The 9,996-nt window shown below is 35.9% G+C and overlaps 1 protein-coding gene across 1 annotated transcript; it reads left to right on the top strand.

The window, feature by feature from the left end:
• The first annotated feature begins 3,641 nt into the window (after positions 1-3,641).
• On the top strand, positions 3,642-8,776 carry LOC140754997 (vitellin-degrading protease). Its single transcript, XM_073090160.1, has 5 exons — positions 3,642-3,849; positions 4,309-4,480; positions 5,885-6,137; positions 7,109-7,258; positions 8,590-8,776. The coding sequence occupies exons 1-5, from the start codon at positions 3,807-3,809 to the stop codon at positions 8,761-8,763; spliced, it is 792 nt and encodes a 263-aa protein (XP_072946261.1). The 5' UTR covers positions 3,642-3,806; the 3' UTR covers positions 8,764-8,776.
• The last annotated feature ends 1,220 nt before the right edge of the window (positions 8,777-9,996 follow it).

Raw genomic sequence — 9,996 nt, 5'->3', positions numbered from 1 at the left:
CTCCCCTAAAGGCCATCCCCATTGTTTTCTTTTTTATAATATAGGAGTAATAGCAGACGAGCATACAGTCCACCTGATGGTAAGTGGCTACTGCCGCCCATGAACATCTGTAATCAACCCCAGATAGGATTAGATATACCTGAGGTCGGCCACAGATGCGCCGCTACCCCTGAGGACTAAGCTGGAACGCTTCGGAAACGTATGTCTCGCGCTTAACACTGCTGTTTTAAGGCAGAAACAGGTGTGGCGGTGGTGCCGCCGGAGTCGAACCACAAACGGCTCTACCACCTAGAAATTGATAAGCAATTTTTGAGCGAAAAATTGATAAGCAATTTTTTAACCAAATTCATTAAGTGAAACTACAATTGGCGGTTATTTCAGTCAAAAATGAATGCCAATTATCACTGTGCCTCTACTAAGCATAGGTCTCCTCACAGAGTGAGGGGGGTTTAGACAAAGTGCGAATTGGTAGACTTTACATATCCTTGAGATGAGTAAGAGTTTCTTAACCACTAGGCTATCACTGCTGTCAAAAGTACAATATTACTACTTAGTACAACAGTACTTTTGAACTCAATAGTCCACGATTATTAGTACTTCTGACTGAGTTTACTAGATAAAACTAAATTTGACTGATTAAGAGTTTTAACTGCAACATGTAATACGAGTAGTTGAATATTGCGTAAATTTATTACCGTGACTGTCATTTGCCTTGACATGATTAATTCTCGTCTTATCATATACAATTCTAATGGTAAGTGGGACGATTACTATTTCATAACCAAAGGAATCTCCTAATCCTGTTTGGTATGTCTGTGAATGTCAACTGAGATTACCTTACCTTGTCGCGTTAAGTGCATTCCTGCTGATATAGCGTATCCGGCTCGAAGGACCAAAATAAAATATTTATAAATAAATTATAAAAATAAAATACAAATGTAAATTACATGCAAATTAAGAATTGACACTAGAATCTATATTACAATAATAATTTTGTTATATTTTTTTTTTTTCAAATTAAAGTAGTAACCTGCAGTTAAGTCGATTTTTTTGTTCGAAGTTGAATTTTTTATGAATGATTTTGATAGAAGTAGCTACTGTCGACAATTTTTTGTACTCAAGCCCACATGAGATTACAACTCTGCCTGAGGTCAGTTATAGATGCGCGGCATTGTCTGTGGTCCTCAGACAAAGTTGTAAAATAAATTCGGATAAATAAGTTCCCCTTACCACATCTTCTAAACTGGAACACATCAGTGCTTCACATTACTGTTATGATGCAGAAATTAATGCATTAATTAATACTTTAGTACTCGTATAAAAAAGAATCGAGTCAATACTCGAGTCCAGAGAATTGACAATGTACTCGAGTCACCATGAAGTACTCGTACTTTGTCAGTCCAATAGCACGGAGAGCAAAAAAAAGGCATTTACTAAACATTGTTTGAATGAAACACTCGTTTGCCTATATTAGGTACATAAGACTGGAGTCAGTGTACGAGTACCGTGAGTATTCGAGTATCACTGGTACTCGAGTATCACTTATTAGTACTCGAACATGCGAGTTTACGTAAGTGTTCCAGTACTGACTCGAGTCGACCTGACTCCGCACATTTCTAGCAGAAATAGGCGTGGTGGTGCCCCAGGGTCGAACCACAAAGGGTTCTACCACCATTTATCCATTTCCTAAATACATAAACCAAATCTGGCAATGAATCCTTCTTAGTACGCTTGTAATCACACAGTAATTACAAATTTAAAGCTAAATTCTTTGAAATTTTCGCAGACGTGTCGCGGTTTGGTTGTCGGCGCCAGCGTGGAAACCTTTGAATACGAATTGCGGGGAACCGCAGAGTTAAAATGACCCAAATGCGAATTGACAAATGTTCGTTTATAATCCTTTTTGTTGAGAAACGTTTTACCTGTGAATTCATTTTATATTTGCCTTGCTTTATATTTAAAATGGTTTTGTCTAAATATTATTTGAAATTGGTGGTAGTCTTTGTTTTTTGGAAGTGGTTTAACCCTTTGTAGTTCGACTCTGGAGGCACCAATTTTGAAGTTATAACAGCTTTGTAAAGCGTTGCAGTGTTTTGCTTCTTCTTGAATATATTTCATCATCAACCCATTACTGTCCCGCTGCAGGGCAAGGGTCTTCTCTCTGAATGAGAAGGATGAGCCATAGTCCACCGCGCTGGCCACGTGCATATTGGTAGACTTCATATTCGCTTCGAAGGTGGTAGAACCCTTTGTGGTTCGACTCCGGCGGCACCACCGCCACACCTATTTCTGCCTTATAACAGCGTTCAGTGTAATCAGTGTTCCGGTTTGAAGGGTGTGGTAAGGGAGACATACTTTTGCGAGACGTTCCAGCTTAGTCCTTAGGGGTAGCGGCGCATCTGTGGCCGATCACAAGTAGGAATATCTAATCCTATCTGGGGTTGATTACAGATGTCCATGGGCGGCAGTAGCCACTTACCATTAGATGGTGCATGCTCGTCTGATACTCCTATATTATAAAAAAAGCATACGTTTGAAAACTTTTTGACGCTTCATTTTAGTCCTCAAGAGAAGGAATTAATGATCAACTTGAATTAAGACTACTCTACACCATAGAACTACTGAATTGCTTAAGTTTCAAACCAATTATTCCTGAAACATAAATTCTTCTTATAGAGGTAGTATAATAAGAAGACAACGAAGTTAAACATAACGTACTAGGCAGTTGACGTTCAATCGTAACAATACATTTTATCACTAAACTAATTTCTAATTTAATTAAGAAACACACTTTCTACAAACAAAATCATATACCATTTCTTCTTACACATAGCTTTACTAATTTTCATTCTTTGCGAACAATATTTAAGTTTTTTCATTAGAGTACATAAAAGTATTTCCATTTTAATTATGTTGTCTAACTTTCTACTAAATTGTATTAGGGCCGTCGACATCACAACGAATCTATATCAACTACACACTAAGTAACTTTAGTAAAACATTGAAATGAAAACTTTAAATCAAAGAACACGAGTACATTTTTAATATTTTATTATGAGTCTATAATCATATCTGCAACGTCTCGCCTTTTAGTTTTATCTTCAAGTAGTAACCTGTAAAGAAGTAGGAGTAATAACCTTTATTGTTACTTTATTAACCCTTTTTTGCGAATCACTCATAAAAGGCCTGATGCGATGCTAATTCTGTATGCGATAGGTAGTAAATGATTTCATATTCACCACTGAAAATAAAATAAAGACAAAAATAGGTTTCGACTTGTTGTGGACAGATATGCAACTCTCAAATATCACGAATATTTCGAGTTTGTGGAACAACAAAAATTGTTATTTTTTTATTTGCTTGTTTCACTAAACAGTATATGTTCAAAAATCATAGATTTAAGATATAAAGTACAAAAATATCACATTAAGACTTATCATCGTATGGGATACAAAAATATGCGTACAGTGTAGTGGCAGGCCTATTTTGCTGGACAACCGTTATCAACCCGTTGCACCAGATAACCGTTAGTTATATCACTGCTGTAGTTAACGTGTTAATATCAATAAAAAACTCACGTGTCACTAACCATTATCAGGTGCTTGAATCACAACAATTAGTGTTATAAACATTGACTTATCTAAAATCTTGCCCTTATCTGTCACTAGTACAAATTGGTGTGAAGGCCCAGTATTATCAACTAGATAATTATATTGACCTAATAATCCTTCTTTTGTAACTCTCAGGTATAAATGTAGTTTCGTCAATGTGCACCATGGCCAGTACTATTAGTTTTTAGAAACGACATGTTTATGCTAGCATTATGGGCTGCTCTCATAGGAGTGGGTGGTAAGTCTATTACTCCTATTTTGAGTTTATCATTATTATTATCTAAATTTGAAAATTTATTAGGAAACGGGAAGTGATTTTGGACAATCAACTTTTCATCAAAGTTCTTAAAATAATTAACTAGGAAAGCTACCTCATTTAATTGTTTTCGCTTGGGGCTTCCGAAGCCAGAAAAGTTACTGTACATTTTTATTGGCAATCTTCCGCTTGATATTTTTTTTGTCTTATTCTATTTAGTAAAACTCTTTAAATTTTGCTATATTGTTTCACAAAGTATTAAAATTTCAATTGTTATTTATATTTTAAATAAACTCTCATCCTTTCTACTTATCTTACAATCTGTGGTTTATCAGCTATTATTTTCTTTATCAGTACAAAACAAATAAAAATACATTTTTTCTCTTGACGGCAATTAACACTAGGAATATATAATTTTGTTAACGTATACTTTCTTTTCAGTCTCTACGCCTGTACCTAAAGGCTTATCAGACGTAAGGATCGTTGGTGGCGAGGACATCGACATCACAGAAGCTCCGTATCAAGTTTCGATCGTTACTCGAGGAAGGCACATGTGTGGAGGTACCATTATTGCAAATGATCTGATTGTGACTGCCGCGCACTGTGTTCTTGGGTAAGTTAAATTTTTAAATAAATTTAATCTTGTTGAGAAATTGAATTAGCAAAGAAGGACCGGACAAGAAGTAAAAAATAGATATAAATTCCATTCGGAGTTACCGCTAACAGTTTTATCTCCTTTATTTTTTTTAAGTGTAACATCATTGCGTAAATAATAATGAATATGATATTGGTACTGCTTTTTATGCTACTTACTACACTTATTTTTGATACACTATAGGTAATATAAAGTTACTGTGACTTTATTTATTCAGCAGATTGTTTTGTTAAATACGTATTCCTGTTTTGCCTCTATTCCTAATTTGCCTAATGATTAAATGATATTTATTATTCCCGTGAATTATTTGTTGCGAGCCATTACTTTCACGCTAATTAAATGAAATAATAATATTATGTAATAATTAAATGTAAATTTGAATTAGGAGCGTAATATGCAACAACAAATAGGTGTTTGTTTAATAACGAAACAATTTGTTGCCTAAAAGTTTTAGTATAATACCCATAGATAATGTAATCACAAAATGTTGTTGGATTTTTTGTGTACTAATAACTACTTTTATGGCAATTGCATTAACTATTAATATAGCATTGTTGGATACATGAATAAGAACCGTGTCCAACAATGGATGGATAAGGGTAAAGACGATGAAGAAGGCCTTTTCTTTTGGAGAGTTTATTAAATATTTCCAGACATTTAGGTTTCTTGGATTTTTTTTCTTTCATTTCAAAGTGAGAGTATTTTTGCATATTTATTTTATTTTATTTTATTTATATTACTCTTTATTGACCATGTTAAAAACAATGTGGTGCAAAAGGCGGACTTAATGCTCAATAGCATTTTCTCCCAGTCAACCTTAGGGATTTGCAGAAAAATTAAAAAATATATAAACATAGCTTCGAAAAACTTAAAAGTGTTTTCATAGGAATAAAACCTGGGCTTTTGTGTGAAAGACGGAATTCATAGTACTATTGTAGAGCAAAAATAATTACTTAAACCAACCTTAAAATTATTTAGTACCTATAGTATATATAATATAAGCAGTGATAGCCTAGTGGTTAAGAAACGCGGCCTGTTGATCGAGAGGTCCTAGGTTCAAATCCCAGGCACGCACCTCTGATTTTTCAAATTTATGTGCGTATTAGAAGTTAATTATCACTTGCTTAAACGGTAAAGGAAAACATCGTGAGGAAACCTGCATACCTGAGAATTCTTAAAAAAAAAGCTTTCAAAGGTATGTGAAGTCTACCAATTCGCACTTGGCCAGCGCGGTGGACTAAGGCCTAATCCTTCTCATTCTAAGAGGAGACCCGTGCCCAGCAGTGGGACAATAATGGGTTGATGATGATGATGATGATGACTATAATATCCGTTTATTATAGTATATTTTCAAATTTTCAGAACTTCTCCATATGAATATCAGGTCCGTGTCGGTTCTTCCTCAAGCCAAAATGGCGGAGAATTATACCCAGTTGGCGACCTCGTATGGCATCCAGGCTTCAACTACAATAAAATGGACAGCGACATAGCCATTCTGTGGTTGAAGAAACCCCTCAAGTTCAACGAACGTGTGGCCCCCGTAGCCATGTACAATCAAGGGGAGGAGATTATGGACGGAGAGGCCACGATGGTGACTGGCTGGGGGAATATTAGAGTGAGTATCTAAGTTATTCGTTAAAGATTGGAGAAGGTAGAAATAAGTGATTCGACAAGGCAAAAATCACCGCCACATATATTTCTAGCGTGGCGTAGTTCTTGCATTTCAGTGGAAGGTTGTTGGTGCCAGTTAAAAAAAAAAACGCTTTCTACACTCACAGGCCCACGCTAGGATTCCCTGTATCGTGGGTACCATGGACACACACATAGACAAATACACAATCACCCAGACCCAGAAACAGAAATCTAAATTCATTATTCAGATTTCTGTCTGGCCGGGGATCGAACCCGGGACCCTCTGCACGTCAGACCGATATGGGGACCGCTCCGCCACGCGGGTCATCAAGTTGAAGAATATATGAATCTAATCTTACCTAGGGTTGATTAAAGATGTCCACGGCAGTAGCCACTTACCATGAAGTGCGCTGCATGCTCGTCTGCTACTCTTATATTGTAAAAAAATATGAAGCCACTGTCTTAGTCTTATAGAGTGGTAAAGTACCTATGTATGATCGGCAGGTAGAACTATTGCATAAGGAGTTGGTTATAGTACCCTTACCATGAGTTTTTACGTTTTGATAAATATGAATGTTTTGGTATTTGTTTATGTATATGCCCATACAATTTCCAATCAGCGCCTCTAGCGGATTATATACGAACTTAGAAATAGTATGGGCCAATACGTAAACAAATATCAAAACAGTCATATTTGTCAACGTAAAAACTCATGGTAAAATTACAGATGTCCGTGGCAGTAACAAATTACCGTACGGTACATTGTTATCTGGATGCTTGTTTGCTACTTCAGTATTATAAAAAATCTTTACAAGAGATAAGAGATAGTTAGTAGTTTATAATTTTTGGTCACAACGGAATATCAATTCCAGATTTGATTTTGAAATTCGCAATATATTAGAATTACAAAAAAAAAAATCATCTCCGAATTTTCAAAATTATTATTTTATTTAGGAAGGTGGTGGCTACCCCTCAACGCTGCAAATGGTACTGATCCCCAAAGTGAACACGGCTGTGTGCGAACGCGCATATTCTACCCTTTACCGGATCACTCAGAACATGCTGTGTGCTGGTATACCCGAAGGTGGAAAGGATGCTTGTCAGGTATGCGATATGAATCTTACAACATCATCAACCCATTATTGTCCCACTGCTGGGCACGGATCTCCTCTCAGAACGAGGAATGGGCCATAGTCCAACGCGCTGGCCAAGTGCGTATTGCTAGACTTCATATAATTCTTCCACTTCACACTCTCAGGTATGCAGGTTCCCTCACGATGTTTTTCTACACCCTTTTAGTAAGTGATAATTAATTTCTAATACGCAAATAATGCCTGGGATTTCCTGGGAATCTTGGACCCCTCGATCGAGCGGTCAACCCACGACGACTTGGTGAGGCTTGGAGCATAATGTTGCTCCAATGCGATTTAATTGGTACATGTTTGTGGTAGTGGGGTATGAATGCAAAATTTTACCCCGATATATAATCAAAATAGGATATGCGAAATTGCTGCTGAAGTCAAAATGTCAAAAATCATAAAAAAATATTAGTTAATACATAATCAATGCAAATAAACCCGCGGGTACAGCTAGTACTGCATGCATTTAGGATTCGTAACATATTCATGATAGCTGGAGTAATAATTATCTCAGGGGATAATTATCACTTAAGTCCCATAACTTATTTATATTATTGTAAATATATTACAGTACATAATTGACAGTATTAAAAAATCAAAGAATAAATGATTTAAGAAAGCACAATATATTTAACGGATTCTCAAAAATGACTCAGTTTAAAAAAAACTTTAAGATTTATTATATTTAATATATTTTTATATAATTTCAATTAAATAAAAGTATAAAATACTGCCGTCGGTCATCCTGTCTGATACGCTAGTCGGGGCGCGAATGACGTCATTTTTGGGTATGTCACTGAATTGCTTGAAATTTTTGTATGGGATGTTCTAACGTGACGTCACCAAGGACTCCATGACACTCGCGTGCGTTGTCGCGCTTAATTCAAAATGGCTATAAACAAATGCTATTATTTTCGTTTATACTGAATTTATTATCGAAATAATACGATTTTTGAAAATGGTTTTCAAAATTTGTCATCATGCCTATTATGACGAAAGCATTGGGATATATGAAGAAACATAAGACATCGTCAACCCTTTACTGTCCCACTGCTGATCCCCTCAGAATGTAGACCATACCCATAGTGTGATGGGTATGGTCTTAATCAACTTCTAATATGCACACAACTTTGAAAAATCAGAGGTTTATGCTAGAGATACGAACCTCAGAGCCCTCGATTTGAAAAATGTAACCTGCCTTATCGTTAAAAGAAAAATATAAATTCAGGGAAATGTTGACAATTGTCAGAAAAATGTTTTGTACGCACGTCAAAAACAATATGATTTTTCTTTCAGGGTGACAGCGGTGGTCCATTAGTCCACAACGGTCGACTTGCTGGAGTGGTTTCCTGGGGTCTTGGGTGCGCGAGACCAAACTACCCAGGAGTCTACGCCAAGATATCAGCCCTAAGAAGCTGGATTGATTACCAGTCAACGAAGCTACGAATAAAACATGTCCTTAGGCTGTAGATACGAATATTGAACTGCGTTTATTTAATTATTTAATGGTGTTAAGTTTTATTAAAGTATTTTCCGCTGTACTTGTATTCATTTATTTCTTATTTTTTTGTTATAATATAGGAGTAGCAGACGAGCATGCAGTTCACCTGATGGTAAGTGGCTACTGCAGCCCATGGACATCTGTAATCAATCTCAGATAGCATTAGATATTCCTACCTGAGGTCGGTTACAGATGCGCTACCCCTGAGGACTAAGCTGGAACGTCTGTCTCCCATACCACACCCTTTAAATCGAAACACAGCAGCGCCTAACACTGCTGTTATGAAGCAGAAATAGATGTGGCCGCGCGGAGTCGAACCACAAAGGGTTCTACCACCTTAAAAATGCACATATAGATAATTAATATAAAATACTTATAAATAAAATTTTCCGCAAAAGTATTGCTTATTCCAAACGGAATATTATATCTGTTTTTATAGGATTTTTATGAAATTATTGTACCGAAAAAAATACTATGTCACACAGTGACATAGAATCACTATGTCTATAGTTTACATAATTATGGAATCGGCACTTAATACTAAATCTGAATCTGAAATAAAATGAATCTGATTGATGATCTTATCTGGGGTTGATTACAAATGCCCATTGGTAGTCATTTACTATCAGGTGGACTGTATGTTCGTCTGCTACTCCGATATTATAAAATAAAGCTCAGAAAAAGTATTTTACTCGTATTTGAGTTGGTAAAAATAAATAAAATATTCAACAAAGTTTCAGAATTTTGGACCAAAACAAAAATAAGTATATTTTTAACGTTCTCCTTGCAATGTAATTACAGAGCTTTAGTAATTCAATATTGGCCATCATATTTTAATATCTTCGTTATAATTTTACAAAATTAATCATTATGTAAATCTATTTGAGCCCATATTAGATACTATGCGGTGTTAAATGTTGTAGCTTATTACATATGAATAAATTACTTTTCATAAGTAGCTCTATTCTTAGTTTCATAATTATATTTTTTGCAAAATTGTAGTAGCATACGACCTTGCAGTCTACCTGATGGTAAGTGGCTACTGCCGCCCACGCACATCTGCAATCAACGATGATAAGATTAGATTCCTACCTGACGGCGGCGACAGATGCGCCGCTACCCCTGACGACTAAGCTGGAATGCCTCAGAAAAGTATGACTCCCTTACCACACCATTTAAAACCACACTAAATATTTCGATAT

The sequence above is a fragment of the Epargyreus clarus genome, unplaced genomic scaffold (genome assembly GCF_041222505.1).
Source record: "Epargyreus clarus isolate Ecla_fem2 unplaced genomic scaffold, WU_Ecla_fem_2.2 ptg000032l, whole genome shotgun sequence".
NCBI lineage: Eukaryota > Metazoa > Arthropoda > Insecta > Lepidoptera > Hesperiidae > Epargyreus > Epargyreus clarus.
This window is presented reverse-complemented; position numbering and strand designations above follow the sequence as displayed.

What these genes read in the sequence shown, in the direction of transcription:
- LOC140754997 (XM_073090160.1), top strand. Translation starts at nt 3,807, where the DNA reads ATGTTTATGCTAGCATTATGGGCTGCTCTCATAGGAGTGGGTG. An exon ending in TGCTCTCATAGGAGTGGGTG is followed by an intron (nt 3,850 to 4,308) that starts GTAAGTCTATTA and finishes CTTTCTTTTCAG; the next exon opens with TCTCTACGCCTGTACCTAAA. An exon ending in GCCGCGCACTGTGTTCTTGG is followed by an intron (nt 4,481 to 5,884) that starts GTAAGTTAAATT and finishes TCAAATTTTCAG; the next exon opens with AACTTCTCCATATGAATATC.